This window comes from Tenrec ecaudatus, chromosome 11, assembly GCF_050624435.1.
Source record: "Tenrec ecaudatus isolate mTenEca1 chromosome 11, mTenEca1.hap1, whole genome shotgun sequence".
NCBI lineage: Eukaryota > Metazoa > Chordata > Mammalia > Afrosoricida > Tenrecidae > Tenrec > Tenrec ecaudatus.
In genome coordinates, this window is record NC_134540.1 from 58,639,329 (window position 1) to 58,659,255 (window position 19,927).

The 19,927-nt window shown below is 38.6% G+C and overlaps 1 protein-coding gene across 4 annotated transcripts in view; it reads left to right on the plus strand.

Moving 5' to 3' along the window:
• Positions 1-19,927, plus strand: part of CTNNA2 (catenin alpha 2) — a 1,186,106-nt gene that overhangs the window by 1,091,463 nt on the left and 74,716 nt on the right. For all 4 annotated transcript variants that reach the window (XM_075562525.1, XM_075562526.1, XM_075562527.1 and 1 more), the window contains one exon: positions 15,472-15,623. In XM_075562525.1, the coding sequence (XP_075418640.1) occupies positions 15,472-15,623 (152 nt within the window). The remainder of the gene's footprint in view (positions 1-15,471; positions 15,624-19,927) is intronic.

Genomic DNA, 19,927 nt, shown 5'->3' on the forward strand with positions numbered 1-19,927 from the left:
GCCAATTCATCCTTTGTATAGCCACTGTGTTGCATCCAGATGGGGGTCGTCATTATTTTCCAAACAGAACTCAACCATGTGCTCCCACTCCTCCCCACATAACGTCCTCCACTTTTTCCTTCAATATCTGTTAACTTCTAGAGGACAGAGACTTATATAAATGTCCTGGGATTAGAATGGTGCTACCTCATAATTAATGTTTCAGATGCTTGGATTTATTAAATAAATAAATAAAAGATAGGCCATGGCACATTCCTCTCCCCTCCCTCACCCCACCTTGTGGAAATATGACCACCAATAATACACATTCTCAATGTTCAAGATAAAATTTTTTTTTGCATTTTCTACATGTCCTAGGCAAGAATCTGATGGGTAATTTTGGGGTATCCTCCTTCATTGTAACGGGTGTCTGCTACCAGCAGGGTTGAGTTTTGTGAATGGGTACATTGAGGTAACTTGCTGGTTCCTGGAGCTAGAGGTTGGTAACAGAAGAAGGTGGTTCGGACAATTTACAGACCACACCAAAAAACTGTTAGCTTTCATAGCTGCGAAGAAAATCACACTTGAAGTAACTTCTCCATGACTGACCTTAAAATTACATTATGCAAGCATTGAATTCCAAAGAAAAGCTATCGTGAGTGAGTTTTTTCAATTTAGACATTCTGATATATTTTAATAAAATCCTTATTACTGATGAAATTATTTTCTTTCTCTTTTAAAGGTCAAAATAATGCAGGAAAGCTCTTATCAGTTGATAGTTATAATAAGAGTGGTGGAAACCAGAATCCTGGGAGGGATAAGACTACCTCATCAACAAGCCCCATGATATATAATATACAGTTTGTCTCAATGTTTTTTGCCCATGATTAAAACCTATATAGACTAGGGATTGTGAGAATCTGTAGGAGACGCTTTTAGCACCAATGTTCATTTTAGCTTGAAAGCAAATGCAAGGTTTCTGGCTCGGAGACTAAACTTACCAGTATTGTACTTGATGCTTGAATAACCCAGGGCTTAGGAACATCAATGACCTAGGCAGTCAAATGTCTCATAGAACTTTGATGCCTCCAACATTCAACTGGTAGTGACCTAATGTTGACCAGAAGCTTTACCAAGAACACAAACAATAGATTAGCACATTTTTTATATGTTATATGTGGGGACTTACAAAAGTTCATGATAAAATGGAATTAAAAATAAAGTTTCATTTTTTTCCACAAAATGTTTGAAGCCACCTCAAATGAATTATATATGGTACCCATATGAAAGCTGTATTTTCCATACTATATAAAGATATTTCACAAAATGTATAAGACTTTTATATCTACTAATGTAACTGGGGTGATGCCTTCTCAAATTTCCTTTCCATTTTTAATAAAGGTTTTTATTCTGCATTCATTCATTTATTTAAAATGATGGGCCATTTTGGATACAAATCTCAATCTGCAGTACATCTCATTGGATTCACCTTTACTCTCTCTCTGTCTTTTGGTCATGCCATGACTTTTTTCTGCTCCTTGGGATCACTTCAGGTTCACTAGTGGTACTTTATATGGTCTCATGGAAGTATTGTATTCAAGATTTGCAATATTACAGCAAACAGACAAAGACTACTGAAGAACTGTGAGAGATCACTGTTGATTGCAATACCCAATTTATTGTAGAGGGGATCTGCTCAAGGGGGAGCTGATAAGCATTACAAGGTGTTAAAAAATATCCTCATAAGAGAATCCACAAAGTTCAAACCACTGTAGTAAAAGGATCAACAATACTTATAACAATAGCCTCACCAGTTCCGCAGGCCCCATTCTCTCTCAAAGATAGCAATGAGGGCTGACCTTTACATACTACAAGAACGGAATCATACTATTCTGAGAATTTACATAAGAATTGGTGCTCAACTTCCTCTCTGTGCCATACCTTCCCACAAATGGATGAGAAACCTTTTCTCTTTTGTGTAAACAAACCCTCTCCAAGAAAGGTAACCATGAGGTTAACAACATTTTTGCAATTTAAGTAAATGGCTCCTGTTGCTATCCAGCTTTGACATGTAAATTTGTAGTTTGAGATACCTATAATTCTTTCTGCAAAGTATACCACTTTCTTAGTGTTGCTATGGAGACATCTTAGACACAGGTTGTCAAAAATATTTCCTTAGACAGTCGTGCCCATGCAGACACAGAAAATATTTTCTGTGAACTCGCTTGTTTCTAAACATATATTCCTCGAGAATACAGATATGCTCTGCCTTCCCTCTATAAGATACCCAAAACACATGTCTTAAGATCTTTATGACCCATGAAAACATGTCATGGATACACCTTTTTAGCCTGATAGAAAACTTTAATGTGAAAGTAGAGATGGGGTAGAGTAGACATAATCTGCTAATCATATCTCTTTGTACTATAAATCAGAAGCAGCTTCTGATTTAGGAAAATAAGTAGCTTTTCTGAAATATACTGATTATGTATTTGGCTTCTATCTGCTAGGTTAGGAGTTCAAAACCCCCAGTTGCTCCATGAGAGGAAGACGGGGCTTTCTATTCCCTTTAAGAATTACCCTCTCAGGAGCTCACCGGAGCCGTTCAGCCCTGACCTATATGGTGGCTATGGATTGGCATCAACTTGATGGCAGTGAATTTCTTTTTTTTCCTGAAATGCAAAGAGAATTTAGAAGAAAGTAAGTAAATTTCTACTTGTGTGATATCAGAATCTTGGTAACTCTAAAAGTGCATGGCACTTCACAGTCACTTCGTGGGCAACAGCTACCATGATCTTTGATAATCCAGCAGAATGCTGGAGAGTCCTGAAGATATTGTTTACTAGGGCCAGCACTAGTTTCACCTAACGTATGGGTAGTCAGGCTGTATCAACTGTGGGCCATCTGTGTGCCGAGCAAATAATCAGAGAAGATGTATCATATGAAGAAGAATATGGTATCAGGCTTGAAGGAAGGCTTGTTAACAACCTGTGATGTGCCGATGATACAACCTTGCATGGTGAAAACGAGGAGGACTTGAATATTTGCTGATGAAGTTCAAGGATGGCAGCGTACGGTTTGGATACCAACGCAATGTGAAGAAGACCAAAATCCTCACACCTGGAACAACAGTAAATGGAGAAGTTGTTGAAGGTGCCAAGGCTTTTGGCTTGCTTATATCCACAATCAATGAAGCAGTCCAGAAATCAATAGGTGTACTACCTCCAGTAACTCTGCTGCATGGGACCTCTTCCAAGTGTTGAAGAGCAATGATGCCTCTCTGAGAATTACAAGGGTGCCTGACCCGAACCATGATGTTTCGACCACGTCATATGCGTGTGAAATTGGACATTGATAGGGAAGACCAAGGAAAAATCGATGCAGTTGAACTATGGTGCTGACAAAGAAGATTGAAAGTACCGCGGACTGCCAAAAGAACAAAACTATCTGTCCTGGAAAAAGTACAGCCAGAATGCTCTTTATAGGCAAGGTGGTCAAGACTGCATCTCCTTTCCTTCGGACGTGTTGTCAAGAGCTGCCAGGACCTGGGTCAGCACAAAAGGAGAAGGCTCTGGACAAGATGGATTGACACCATGGCTGCAACCTTGCTTACTAAAACTTGAGAACCATTGTGGCTAAAATGAGCTCAAACTTAAGAAAAGTTGTGAGGATGGCGAGGGACCAGACAATGTTTTGTTGTGTTATGCACATGATCACTATGAGTCAGAACAGACGCACTGCAACCTAACAATAACAAGTATATGGATGATAGGTTTGACAGAAGCACTGCGTGCGAGGTCATCAGTTCAATATCGAAAGTGTCTATCACACACACACACTATCTATCTATATCTATATACTGTTTTTTTTTCAAAAACCTGTTGAATACTGAGACATCTTAAAAGGAAAAATGCAAATAACCCAATAAAATGGGCATAGGACATGAATAGACAACTTATTAAAGATGACATCCACGTAGGCAACATCATAAAAAATTATTCATGTTCATTAACTGTAAGAGAAATAAAAATTAAAAAAAAATCGTAAGCTACCACCTCACAAACTCTTAGCCAAATTTAAGTACCCCCACAAAATGGATTTTTCCACCAACCTATGTATTTAATTTATTTTTACAGAACCACTTTATCACATTTAAAGTACTCTCCATTACACTTATTGCATTTATCACATTGGAGATTCCATTGTTGGAGGCATTCTTAAAACTCATCTGGATAGCTGACAGCTCTTCACAAGTTTTTTTCTTCACCTCTTCTATGTCATCAAATTGTTGTCCTTTCATGTCTCTCTGCAATTGATGAAAATAAAGAAGTCATGCAGAGTGAGGTCACGTGAGTAAGCTGTACGAGGCAAGAAAGGCATGCTGTTTTTTGCCAAAAACTGGTGCGCTGAAATGTCTGCACGAGCAGGTGTATTGTCATGGTGGCAAAACCAGTTTCCCATCTGTCACAACTCAGGCCTTTTGTGTCACACACTGTGATGCAATCTTTTCAGAAGCTCTAAATAGAAAGATTGATTAACCGTCTGACCTGGGGGAATGAAATCCAAATGCACTATCCTCCTCACATTAAAACAAACAAACAAGTAAATAAATAAAATAGGAGCATTGTCTCGATCTTTGACATCATCTGCCGAGTTTTTTTAGGGTGAGATGATGATGGCATCTTCCACTGTCTTGATTGATGTTTGTTTTTGGGGTGGTAAGAATAGCATCATGTTTCTTCACCTGTAATGGCCTTGGAAAAAAGTCTGGGTCCCTTTGCAGCTGTTCGTTCAAAGCAAGGCATGTTTTGAAGCTCTTTTCCCTGGTCAGTCAGAACCCGAGTGTGGTAGTTACAAAATCTGTTGTCAACTTGCAACTTAAGAGAGAAGGGGTGGTGCTTAACCTGTCATTCAGGTCGCAGCTTGACACCTCATTTGGAGCTGCTAAGGAGATAAATAGCTAGCTGGAGGTGGGACACTCACTCACTCTCTGCTATACATTCCTGTTGATAAGAAACTTGGAGCTACGCCAGAATCCTGGAGCTGGAGGAGCTTTGTGGAGACCCACACTAGCACTGAGATGCTTACACTACCACTGGATCCACAAGACTCTCCACCCACAGCATCATTGCATGTGTTGCATGAGTCTGAAAAAGAATTTATAGATTGGTGTCAGATATCTGTGCTAATACTGGACTTATGGACTTGATCCGAACTGATTTGGGATGTTTCCTCAATAAACAATTTCTCTTTATATAAAGATTTTCTTGTACACATATGAGTGTCTATGAATTTTGTTTCTCTAGTCTACCAGGACTGCCATACCAAAGCACAAATTTTGTAGTAACCCTGCTGATTCCCAAATCTTCAATTAAAATTTGCTGAACCAAGCTCCAAGCCCCATGTCTTCAATGGTTCAGTTATCGGTCTTTGAGTACAAGTGCACAGATTTTGTTGACATTTTCATTCATTTGGGAAGTTGATGGATGTCCAGAAATATATTTGTCATCAATTGACTTTTCACCTTTTTTGAAATGGGAAAAACACTTGTCAATTGTATTTTTCCTAGTGCATTCCTTGTAATTTGTGTTCAACATCATGATAACTTTTACAGTATTCTTTCCCAAGAAGGAAACAAAATTTCACAGCTGCCTGCATTCTCATATCAGCCATCACCAAAAAATGAGGTTTGAGTGAAACTTGCTTGTACAAAAAAATTCAGTTACCAAAGAGAACCTTCCCAGGTAATGCCACTGGGTGCACTAACTCAGAGTGAGTTGCTTGATGCTAGCCTAGTGGCAAAATGCATAGTATGAAACCTCCACCCAGAGGAGCTTTTTCCCATTGTGTGTGTGTGTGTCTGTGTTTGTGTGTGCTTGTATGTATCCTCTCTTGTGTGTGAGTCTAAACATAGAAACTTTACAATAAAGAGACAAATCAATCATAAAAAAGACAACGAACTTAAAAATATGTCATCTAAAAGGACATTCAAATGACCTCTAACCACATGAAAATATTCTCAGTGTCATTAGCCATTGTATTCAAAACAGAAAAAGAAGCAACCAAACCCCACTGCCATAGAGTTGATTCCAATTCATAGGATCCTATAAGCTAGGGTAGAACTGGCCCTTGGGGTTTCCAGGGCTATAAAGCTTTATGCATTGAGGTTTGAACCATGGATCTTGCCGTTAGCAGCTCAACGTGCAGCTACTTCCACCAACAGGGTCCTTCAAGAAATGCAAATTAAACCACAGTGAGATATAATTTCACTCTCACTGAGGCAGCTATGATTTTTAAAATATAATGAGGATATGGGGATATCGGAACTCTTATGTAATGCTGGTGTGAATGCAAAATTGTAAAGCCACTTTGGGGAAAAAGTATGGTGGTTCCTCAAAGACCGAAAAATAGAACTGTCATATAATCCAAATCAAACCCATTGCAATGGCGTCCAACTCAACTCATACAGACCCATCAACTCCACTGCTGAAAAAACGTCCATTACTCTCACTTTCTGTGTCACTCAGTCTGTGATTTATCGAACTATCCTGGGGTTCAAAGTCTGTATTTGATCGGTGTTTACCTATTTAACTATTTGTCTTACTTGCACCCGTCTGTTTTTATGCACTATCTATCCATGTGTCTGTCTATGTTTCTATTTACCTATGTTCTTCACCTGTTAATCAATCTATCTGTTGATTTTTATCTGGCAATAGATATTTGTCTTTCTTTATATCTAGGCATATGCATATATTCTGCTTCTTAATTCAGTTTTAACCTCTTGAAATCTGTGATCATTCTATCATTTCCTCCAGATTTAATTAGAGTTTCAGCTCAAAAATGGTGATATTAATATTAATGAAACCACAACTGGCAGATTTTTTTTCTGGAGGTTTGTACCCTTTTAAAAATGACATGCTTAATGATGACGTTTATAATCTTTTAGTGCAATAATTTGTAGCAAGTGTTTTTACTACATCTTAATCCAATATAAGTATTTAGACTTTTCCAGTGCCAAATTAAACTGTTTATCAAGCTAGGTTTTGACAAACACTGCACGAGAAGTAAGGCATCATGCTTACGCTTTTTCATGCCTACGTTACAGAAATAAATATGCCATCTTTCCCTTTTAACTTATGAAGCATTTGTGATTATTTTTAAAATGCTTCTTTTAAAATATAAGAAAACTTTCAAAGCAAGCATCTTCCCTCTCCTTGGGAATCGGAATGCGCATCCAGACAAGAGCAGATGGATGTTCCCTCTTCTCCTGGGGTACTTCTCTTGAATGAAGTGTGGAGGGTGGTTTCTTTTTCTCCCTCTCCTTTTTCTAGGCAGTCATTTTCATTTTTTCATCAAACAATTCAGCTCATGGGTTATGTATGGCCGTCTGGAACTTGAATTTGATTTTGATGTTTAAAATTTACATTATAATTTTCCAAACTTGAATTTATGAAAATGGCAGCTTTTAGGAACTCCCACAGAAGGAAGAGATGACTGGCTCTGAAGAAAAAAAATTCCAAGAATGCACACGTGATGAAAGAATGAGAAGTAGTTGATCTTTATGTGGAGAGTTAGAATCAGTTGGCAAATACTCACAAGGGAATAAGAAATAAATGAAACTGGGCTCTTGATTTTGCACCTGCCTTCCAATGCTGATATCTTCCAAGTTGCTTGAGAGTAATCAAGGGAGAGTTCAGTTAAAGCTGCTACATTTTTGGTCTGCATAGAGAGGTAAGTTTAAAGAACATATTTAAGTACTATCTCTACCCTTCCTCTTTCAAATTTCAACAAGCATTCGAAGGTATTTTATTGAAGGGTTAAGTTTAGTTAATCAACTAATATAAAATTAATGAATTAAAGTGTTGTAAATTGAGATAGAAAGGAAATAATTTTACAAGAATATTAGATAAAGCTGTGAGACTTTGGGGAAATGAGCATATCATTTGAATGAGAAGAGCTAGGGTTGGATCATTTAATTTGACCAGACACCAGTGAATTGTTTTTGTTTTGATTTTCTCATCAGTGTGGAAGGATTATAATCAAATACAATATTTTGTACTGGCCTTCTTGTGAATCAAGATAAAAAAAAGTTTCCAGAGAGTTTATGGTATCTGTCCTTATACGCCAATTTCATAGGGAATTTATTATTAAAACTACAACATAAGCATGAAGATGAGAAAACCTTGAGCACAGAGAAGGACATAATATGAGGAAGCTCAGTTAAGACAAATCACACCAACATGACAGTTTTCAGAGATTCAGCACTCATGGATATGCAATTTTAAGCTTAGTTCGTCATCTCCCATTAGGCCTGTTTTTGAAATTTGTGGTGAATCGCAGTTGTGCCTCCAGGTTTTATCTGAAAGAGGAAAATGCCTGTGCTTGATACAGACAGTCGTGAAGACAACTTACAATCCTTTGTGTGTCAGGAACCATGGGAAACATGGCATCCATCACATTTTGCTGTAACTGCTTTGAAGGCTAGGACAATTACCAGTATCTATTTTATTCTCGACTCTAATTGTAGTACTTACAGCACTGTATAGATCAGCAGTTTTCAACCTGTGGGTTGCGACAGGAACTAAGACACTGCTCCTCTATCTGTCTCCAGGCAGGTCCACTCACATGCATATATGCCCACCTATGAATATCCAGTACCCAGCGTGAAGACTGTTACCCATGCTATATTATGCTTCAAGACAAAATTTCACTTATTTGTAATTAGAAATAAACAGTTCACAAAATATAATTAGATATTGTTTTGTGATTCATCACTATGCATTATGTTTAATTTGTAGCAATGAAAAAACATCCTACATATCAGATATTGACATTAGGATTCATAACAGTAGCAAAATTACAGTTATGAAGTAGCAATGAAAATAATTTTATGGTTGGGGTCACCACAACATGAGGAACTCTATTAAAGGGTTAGGAAAGTTGAGAACCATTGGTCTAGAGTTATATGTACACTTGCTTAATAAATTCATTAAATGAATTCTTCCTCAGCTCTGTGTCAACACTTGGAGGGGGGCTATCAATAATCTTCTTTTACACTTGAGTAAACAGAAGCTCTGACTTGCTTAAATAACCATGCAAAATCAAATCTGAGAAATTCAACTTGCACAAAATCAAATATCAATATTCAATTACATTTCTACCTGACTCTAGTAAATAAACCAGAAAACTACACCATACACAGTTTGTTACAATTGAGCAGAAAAATATTCAGATTTTTAAATACTGGATATTCTTACTGTTATTTTTATCTATGAGAAATATTAATAATCACTTTATTAATTGTCTATTGCTACAAAGCAAATAGTATCACATTTTAGTGGCTTAACATGGCAAACATTCATTAACTGATACTTTCTATGGATCAGGAATATGGACATGACATTGATGCTGCTACCTCAAGAGTTGGTTAGGACTGCAGTCACTTCAAGGACCAGAAAGGAAGGATTCCTTGCCAAGCCCACTTAGGTGGCTGTTCAATGACCTTAGACTTTAGTAGGCGATCACACGGAGGCCACACTTTCCTGTGCATTCATAGAGAAGAAGCCACACTCATTTGTTGTTATGCAAACCTTTCCATAGAGGAGCTCAGAACATGGCAACTGACTTACCTGAATAAGCAAGCTGGAGACCACAACAAGTCAAGCAAGATGGATGTGTCACCTATGCACCTTGATCTCCGAAGCGATAGCCCATCCAGCTTGAAATATCCTGTTGCTTAGAAGTGAATGAGAATGTTCAGCCAACATTAAGTCAAGGCATTACCTAAGATCAGGAATACTCAGAAGTGGGATCACGGAGCCCCATCTCAGGCTCCTTACCATGCCTAAATATTACAAGATTCCAGAAACAGAACAAGGAAAAAAATACAGAAGATGAATAGCAATGTGCTCTTGGCTACTAATGGACAGGTTGCTGATTCTAATCCACCCAGTGGTGCCATAATGGAACTCTCTGGGCATCTGTGTTTGTAAGATCACGGTCCAGAAAACCTTATGGAACAGTGTTCATCTGAAGCACATGGGATTAGCATGAGTCAGAATCAACTGGGTGGTAATGAGTTGGTGTTTTTTGGTTATTAACACTCCTTTGACTTTTTTTGACCACTCTAGGAAAAAGGCCTTGTTTATTGTCTCTTTTTTGCCTCTCCTTCTACAAGAAAAACACTCCAAATTGTAAGTTGACTGTGCCAACCACAGGTGGTCACTTCTCTGTATGTAGATGTACAGAAGGTAGGATTATAAATCTTTCTTCTCGTTCTATGGTAACACTCTAACCCTGACAGCCCTGAGTATATTTTGAACTTAGAATTCTAAATAGTCCCTTTAGACCAAACCTAGAATGCTCACTCGTAACTTTGTTAAGAACTCATGAAACACTTTAACAAAATTATTGAGCCAATGTTAAATGACAGGCAGAAAAATAAGAGGCTTAGTATGTGGAATGTGATACTATTCATGTTGAATAATATTAGTCCTTTGACTTTTCTTTCTTCCTTTTCTTGCTGGATGGATTCTCTGTGTGAAATTAGTCCTTTCACAAGAAGAAATTAGTCCTTTCTCTTTTCTTTCTTCCTTTTCTCGCTGCATGGATTCTCTGTGTGAAAAGTCGAGACAAGGGCTTAATTGTCAAAACTACTGATGAGACAGTCTCTGCCTACAAGGGGCTCATACCCAAGAGTTAACATACAAAATGTCAACAAACATCCTAATATTGTGTAGTAATTCCAGACCAGTGTATGCCACAGTGAAATAAACATGATAAAGCAGAAAATGACAAACTTTGTGTTACCCAGAGCCTAGGAAAGGTTTGGCCATGGCACTTAGTTCTCCACTGGAAATTCCTCTTGCTTGGGCCAAAGCGAGTGAAATACAAGGCTATTTAAGTACAAGAGAAATATTCTTGGTATGAGGTAGGAAAGACTATGCCATAGTTGATGACATGGTGTTAGTTTAGGCTGATGAGAACGTATATTTAAGAAAAGAGAAAGTGCTAAACCAAGAGAAAGTTAAGAAAGGAGGAGAGACCTAGTGGAAATACAGGCTGGTAAAAATGCATGCTTAATTTTGTATCTTGGCTCAGGGAGCTTAAGTTCCCTCTGTATTGGAAGGAGTCACTGAAGGATTGTGAGCTGGGACATTCAAATTTATTCAGATGACAGCGGGGCTGGCTGGCTGCTTACCTCCACTACCTCTTGTTAACCTTGACTTTTGCTCCCTGGTTGTCAGCAGTCCTATTTGCATCTTTAGCCCATTTTACGGACTCCCCCGGTGCTCTGAAACCTCACCTCTGAAGTCTCCCAGGAGGCTTCAGTGCAGAACTTCTCCACCTCTGGTTTAGGATCTCAATCAACACTCAAACGACGCGACCTTGATTTTTATATGCATACTTAACTCTGATTTCATTACTCCTGGAATGTCATCACGCTGTAGTGCACTCTGCATACAAAAGGAAAGCTAGACTTTAAAAGCATTTCCAACTTTGATCACCCTTGTAGGACATAGCTATTAAGAACAATCCCACAATTCTAATAAATAATGGTAAAAGAGCGCCTAGATTTTTGGATGTAATTCAAAGAGAGGAAAGAAGCTTCTATTTTTACATTCCTCTATCAGAAACTCTGTTAATATATAATGTGCGAATCACAACGGCAATGCTGAGTTTTGTCCTAATTAGTAAGAAGCAGAAGCAGCATCATATTGGAAGTCGTTTGAGATGTTCAATCTCAGCATTATTTTTGGAGTATTTACTTTTTCAGGCACTAGCCAGGTGTTAGAAGAATTCATGGTTAAAATCCTATATTCAGTTTTATTCAGATGGAACTCATTGCTTGATGTGTCTGTCTTTGGTCCTACCACTCTTAAAAGAGAAAAAAACCAGCACAACAAAGAGGACGCCAGCAAGGAGAGCAAGGGAGGTTGGCCAAACAGCTGTAGCAGTTGCCCAAGCCTTTTGTAAATGTCTTTTAAATACACTTAAAGCAGAGTGTGAAGAAAGATTTTCTTCAGGGTCATGCCTAGAAAAATGGCTGTATCATTAATTACAGTGAATATACTCCACTGAATTAGTTCCCACGTGAGATTTTACATGGTTGGTAAAGTGCAGGGCACCACAAAAGAGGAAAACCACAGGGTGGATTGACTCAAGCTGCAGCAATGGTCTCAGCATAAGAACAGATTTGACGCCTAGGCCCATGCCGGCTCAGGCTGTTTTGTTCTGTTCTACATGGGGGCTGCTGTGAGTTGAACCAAGAACAACATAAAGAAGCTGATTTAAGAAAATTGCCAACTGCATTGGGGAGAGGTGAGAAAAGGGCAGGAGAGTGGCCTTTAAAGATTGTTGGTTTCTTTCTTTGTTTTTTCCCATCCTGACCATGTACCGGTCCTTCTTCCAGAGCAGCAAGGACCGTCATGAGAGAATTTCCGTGGGAAACTTTCCCCGTCCATCCGCCAGACTATTTTGTGTTCCCCAAACGCAAAGGAAATTGTAACGGGACACAATTTGAGGCACCCTAGGATGCTAAAACTGCTGTTTTGAAATTGTACAAGTAAAAAAGTATTGCATTATTTGGGGGAGGGGCTAGAGAAATGAAAACATATTCAGATGTTTTCGACCTAAATGGAGAGTTTCTGGAGAAACCATAGCTTCACAGTTGAGCAGTTTTGCTCAATAAAATTTCTTTTTTATTTGCCCTGGTATATAAGGTGTTATATATTGTTTCAGAATAGGTTTGATGAAAATCTATGACGGGGATTCAAAATTTCATGAAAAAAAATTCAGTATCATTTAATTCATTTTTTCACGACCTTTTTGAAGCCTCCACAGCACTCTTGAGTCTTTTAGATCCTCAGACATATTCGTTTTCTGTTTACATATCCAACTCAACAGTCTGACATCATGAAGTTTTAATTTTAAGACATCAATCTTCCCTGAAGCCATTTGGTCCCATGAGACGCCGTGCTCATGGGCCTGGAGTAGGCAGCTCATTCTGTTGGACGAGTCAGAATTGGGCTGGGTTCTTGACTGCAGACAGAGTTTTCTTTAAGCTTTTTATTCCCTGGCTATGAATTCTTTGAATGTAGAACATAACAAGAGAGAAGTTTATCTTTAGATTCCAATGAATAGTTACTCAGTGCCTCGGATTAGTCTTTCTCTACCAGTCATTGTTTGGCTCTTCTCTAGTAAGGTCCCACTGAAGAAAGGTGTGACAGTTTATGTCTATGAAGATGTACAGCCGTGGAGACCTATGAGCTCCTTCGACGCTGTGCTGCAGGGTGGTGATGCGTTGGTTTCCACTAACTGGCATGATGGTAGCTGTTGTCATTGTTTAGATAATGATCCATTTCACGGGGTCAATGCAACCTGAATTTCGTTGGATTTTTTCATAGTGCTGAGAAAATTATTTCTATATATTTGCACGCATGCTTTCAAGGTTGCTATTACTAGAATATTGTGGGGCAGAGCGGTCTGTCCATCTCCATAGCTATAAAATGGCTCTTTTTGACATTTCTATTTTTCTATCCATTAGCAAAGTAGAATATTTTATCATGTATTCATAAGTAATTTGAGATATTTTTCTGTGAATTGTCTATTATAATCCTTTGACTCCGACTCCATTTATTTTTTTTCTATTGATCTGTGCAAATAGTAATCCCATGAGTGCTTTTTTCTTATTGATTTACAGAATTATTTATTGTATATGTGTGTAAGTAATAATCCTTTGTCAGTCATACAATAAGAACAAATAACTTTCTTTAACTAAGTGTTCCCTAATGATATATAAATTTGTAATATTGTTAATGATTGTAGTTATGGAGCTTAGATATCATGTAGAATGAAATTGATATTAGTCAGCATTTATTATATAAAAAATGAAATTTGGAATTTAATTTAAGAGAGGTACTCATCCTAAATTGCAAGTGCTTTCAAAATACTTGCCTTCTTCAGGAAGCCAATTTCAATTATCTGGATTATTTAGTCCTGTAAATAGTTCATTTCTAGCATCTATGGATACATGAAATGCCCAGAATTTAATGCACTGGTGTTAAGAACTATGCTTATATTTGATTCATGTTTCTGGCAATGGCCTCAGTATTCCCGAATTTTTAGAATTTGAAAGTAGAGTTCAAAAGACCACCAGCAAACTTCAAATGGTATAGTGAATCAATAATAGTAATTAACCCATCAAGCATAATCCACTTCTTGTTTGCCTCAGTTTGGAAAATTTCTGTAGGCAGAAAGTAATAGATCATTCCACTTAAGTTTCTGTTTTCTTCTATCCCTCTCTATACTTATAAAAAAACTCAATATTTGGTTTTCCTGGCAGAAAACCACATTTTTCTAGGAATGTTTTATCTTGAGTATTCTGACCCCAGAGAGTATAGTAATTTAGCAGAGTTTCTTCCACTAGGGATTAAAATGGCCGTTAAAGTATCCACATAGGATGAAGATGAGCATAAAGATGAATCAAGCATGAACGTTCAGAAATGGAAATAGATGAGTGATGTATCTACTTTATGGTCCCTTGTAAATAAAATGAATAGTGCTCTTGGCTCTCCTTTGCCACAGGAACTGATGGTTTCAAGGTAATGGCTGAGAAAATTGAATTATAATTTTTGAGAATCAGTGAATCTGCGGTATTTTTTAAAGTAGTCAGTGTAACCATTTCAGAACTTCCACTGAGCTTACTCTCTACATTTCTCTGCAGCTGTTGCACGGGTGTTCCTGTGAAACAAAGCAGTGTCATCCTTTTAGAGGATTCTGTAGGCATTTTCTTTCACTTCAAGGAGGCTCAAGAAAATCGAACAAATGTAATTCCTATTTGTAGTCTCCTTTCCCCCAAATCCTTTCTCCTAGAACCTGTATCCTCCATGTCCCAGTTGACCAACTCCCTCCATCAGTGTCCCTCCACAGCCATTGTTCCCCGGCTCGTCTTGGCTCCCCGACAACAGTGAGATGGGTGTAGTCCTGTCCTCAGCACTTGACTAGGAAGCTGGGAAGCTTGAGGTCTGACAGTCATCATCCAGGGTTTTAGCACCTATGGGCCAAGTAGCTTATCATTTTATCTAGATAGGACTTTGCAATGTTTTCAAGTGCATCACAGAGTTAAACAAAGAAATTTTGACTTCCGTTTTGTAATTAGTAACTAACAGAGGTAGACTTGAACTTAAGCTGGAACAATGTAAAAGATGTAATATTAAACATTCTATTACATGGTTTGGGGAACTTTCCAAAACTTTCTCAGTTGTAGTCCATCACCATGGATAGAACAATTACTTCTCCTGGAGCAGATTCATGACACACAGAAAAAATACATTTCATTTGACCGATCCCAAATTGCCAGTGGTGATTCTACTCCTCCTCCAGTAGACTGCCGGGGTGCTGGCAGGGTCTGCCATTTTGCCCAAGGATTGCCATGACGGATTGTGAAAGAAAGATCACCTAATCCACTGCTTGTTGCTTTGTTTAACACAGTGATGCCACGCTTTGCTGAACAAGTAGAGGTTGCCATTGAAGCCCTGAGTGCCAACGTCCCTCAGCCGTTCGAGGAGAATGAATTCATCGATGCTTCTCGCCTGGTGTATGATGGTGTCCGGGATATCAGAAAGGCTGTGCTAATGATAAGGGTACGTGAAGCCTCTGTAGCTGGAAATGTATCAGAACTTCTATCGGGGACCCTATGTGTTTATTATAGTTTTAATGACTTAATTAAAAGGGGTAAGCATTTGGTTTTCTCATTATTAAGACAAGATAGACAACTTTACTTTAAAAAGAATGCAGAATTCCATCCAACACCTGATTTGGAGAGAATGTCCTGCAGAACACTGCCTGCTTCCCTCTGCATCCACTGCTCCTGAAATGTGGCTGCCAACTTGAGGGTCCCCCTGCTAGCCTCCAGTGGACCCCTTTGCCAAAGTTGTCTTCCTCTCAGAAGCCAAAATTATTGGATGGACTAATATACTGACATTATGCAGCTTTGTAGCTTATTTTTATTATTACCATTAAACGGAAAAGTGATTCATATTGGTATTCTTTCTGTAGAAAAATAAAAGAATATAGACAAGAATAGATCCCCTTAGAACAAACTAAAATCTACCTCCACCTTGCTATCTTTCTACCCTCAGACTCTATTTTTCAAATAAATGCAAGCTTTCTAGGCAATTGACAAAGTAAATATACGGAAACATGAGTCTACCAGAACATTAAACTCACTACTGTAAAGTATGTGTTGGACTGCTAGCTGGGGGATTAGCAGTTCAAAATCACCTGCTGCTCCCGGAAAGAAAGAAATTACTTTCTACTCCCATAAAGAGTCACAGTCTTAGAAACCCACCGGGCAGATCTACCCTGCCATATAGCACCACCTTGAATCATGAAACACCCATCTAGAAAATAAAAAACATTTCACTTTTAAGTTCATATAATATCATTAGCAACTCACTTTTTTCCCATCTGTAATGAGCTTTCATTTGTTTCTGGTAAGACATATTGCTTTCTTCATTTCCACCTAACTACTGTATAGCATTCCATCATAAGATAAAATTTTCCTCCTTACCTACTATTAAATATAGTTTTCAAACAACATTTAAGCCCCTGAACTACTTCTTTAAATAGCTGTGTATGCAGAAGCATGATTTATGACATATTCGTTTATGTGAAACTGTGACGAAAACAGAGATGAGGCCTCTGTGGTGCTAGTTAGTCCAGTAGAGATATCTAAACTCTATTTGTAATTTAAAATTTTGTAGTTGATATGATAATATATATATATGTATATATATATACATATATGACATTAAATTAAACTAAATAACATGCTTCATTTAATTCAGTGTTTTCCAAAATGGGTGCTACCATTGCCTGGGGACACTGGAACAATCCAGGGTGGCTGTGAGAGCAATGCCTACACTTTAACTTGGAGAATGGGCTACCTGGTTATGGGCTAGGATACACATGTTTGTAATAGCTAGGGGCCACTGAGCAATTTTTTCCCTGAAAAATAGGTAATAGACAACTACATTTATAAACCTAAAACAATAAAATGTGTTCACTTTATTAAAATTTTAACAGGTTGCAGTGGTCACATTTCAAGTGCTCAGTAGACACGCATAGCTAGTGCCCACCATCTGTATTGCTAGCAGCCCCTATGAAGCAACCCGAGACATTTCCATCTCCATTCTCTCCCTCATCCCAAGACATCGGAGAACATCCTCGGGCTTCTCAATAAAACCAGGAGGTGTCTATCTGCTGAGAACACTTGAAAGCTCTTCTCCCGGAATTTGCATTGACTATATACAGGCAACCCTGGGGTTACAGTCATCTGATTTATGGACAACACCTCTCTACCCTTTAACATTATACAAATTTCTCTCACTTTGTAACAGCTGAACAAATTCCTACATTAAAGCATGCTCCCTGCCTTCCAGTTGATTTTGATTCGTTGCTACCCTCCAGGAAGAGTAGAACAACTCAGAGGCTTTCCAAGACTGTAGTCCTCGAAGGAAGCTGACTGCCGCGTCTTTCTGCTTCTGGAATGCGGTGCTTTCTGTCACAGGCCTCCGGGTTAGGAGTGGCTTCGGGAACCCGTGCCACAGCAGGGCTCCTGGATGAAACCCTTTTATCAACACGTTCTGAATCATAATGGTTTTCATTTGCTACAAGTGCCATTTTTAAATCACAGAAAAACCTTTGCAACTTGGCTTTCAGTAAAATCCACTGGGATTTATAAAGCCTCCATAGGGCAGGGCACAACTGCTCCAAAGGGTTTTGCAATTGCAAGTCTTTATGGGGACAGATTTTATAAGGAGTAGCTGGTGAGTTTGAACGATAGCCTCCTCAATGCGTAACCCACCGCACCACCAGGCATACCCTCCACCTACTGTCATGCAGTCAATTCTGATTAATAGTGATCCTGTCTTAGGTCTCAGAGACCTTGAATCTCAGGAGCAGGTAGCTTCGTCTTTTGCCTACTGTGGCACAATGCAGGCTTTGAACCGTGGACCTTGTAGTTAGCAGCCCAATGTGTACCTCATCGTGACTCCAGGTCTCCTGTAAAGCTAAAGAAGAACCCTAAATGCTTCTTCTTATTAAACTACAAGGTCTTAAAGGCATAGTAGGAACTGATCTCATCCGTAATCTGAGGACTGCCTTTGCCACAGAAACACTGCCCCCTCACCCTGAAAAGAATCTCACCCCAAGACAGTAAGCACTGACTAATCGCTTGTGCTCCTGCCAGTCTTTCCAGATATGATCTATAACAGGTTGTTCACTCCATGGTCAATTTATCTATAGCTTCTTTCACAATGCCCATAAATCTGGGTAGAATCATGGTATCTGTCCTTGGTCCTCTTCAAAGTTGGTGTCCCAAGCACCAAGACAGGAGGATGCCGTCAACTGAGCAGTAAGAGCGCCTTGTCACCCAAAGACGTTAGGGTTTCTCGCTTCTCCTTCACTTGGGATTCCAAGCACCATCTGACTTTTTTGTGTCAAATATATCTTCCTTTCATAACAATTCTATAACCAACTTGAAATACTCAGATTATTCCATTAATTATATCAGACTTATACAATTATGCTTAACAATGTGAAATTCGGGGCCTGACAGATTAATTTCCTGTTCTTCCAACTTTCTCACTTTATACTTGCCACACATACCATCTTTCAAAGCCTGGCACAAATGTACTTGTCACCGATTTTTTTTCCTCATAAATGACTCTATCCTTTAACGACCTGCAACTATTTCAGCTTGTAATTATATATATATATATATTCCTTATGTACATTAGGCTGCTTTAGGATGTGAAATTTTAGAAAGCAAAGGCTGTCTCTTTTTCTTTTTCAGTATGGTGCTTTTTCTGACACAGTGCCTTACAGCGCGTGTGTGTGCGTGGACACACACATGCATGCGTGCACATAAGAGAGTGTGTGAGAGAGAGAGGGGATGAGAGTATATGTTAGCAGCGGCACACACCTGTGAAGATGACAGAAAGAAAAGATAAGAGAATGGAAGGAGACGGAAAGGCAGGATACTCAGCCTTTAAGCGCATAACAAATTCGTTCATTTTTGTCCATTATGTATTAACTTGTGATATAAGCTAATAGACCATGAGAGTTATGTTTTCAAAGCGTTTGGCACGAAATTCCACCATAATCCTCAAGATATGTTCCCTCTTTTGCCGTTTCTCTGCTTTGTTAGCCTTCACATTGTGTGACAACCATTCATCTGGGCGGCTGAGAAGTTTATGGCCTTCATTCATTTATTCATTCATGAGCTGTAAAAAGTATAATTTTAGATAAAATGTCATATCTTTGTTACATGAAGTGTCATTTCTCCATCTTGACATTTCAAGCGATTTGATCAGATGAATTTCACACTTAAAATTTAGGAATAGAAATGTACAGTATGTACAAATTGTTTTTTTTAACTTCTTATCCTTTCAGTATCCAAATGGATTCATTTTATACTTTAACAATTTCTTGGGATTTTGATTATAATGATTAAGTGCACATAAGAAAAATCCATTGCACGAAGTGAGGAAGAAAGATAATAAAACTAGTAGAACTACTCAGTAGAGCTGTTCCTTTCCCAGTAAGCCTCTCCCCCTAAAGCGTTGATTATACTTTGGGAAAGAAAGAACTCTATTTTTTTTTAAGGAACAGTTGCAGCAAGGACCTTGAAGGGTCAGACTCTCCCTCGTACTGCCTGTGGGCATCAGTACATATTTCATGGGGCTGCTGCTATCTAAAGTCCTCCAGGAGAGCTGCAGGCAAGGAGACATAAGTCCATCCTCCGTGTAGTCCACAAACCTGACTTATCTCGGAGCACACCTATTCTTCCCTCCTGCTTTTAGGTCTGTCCCCTTATTTATTTTTAATCATTTTATTAGGGGCTCATATGACTCTTACCACAATCCATACATACATCAATTGT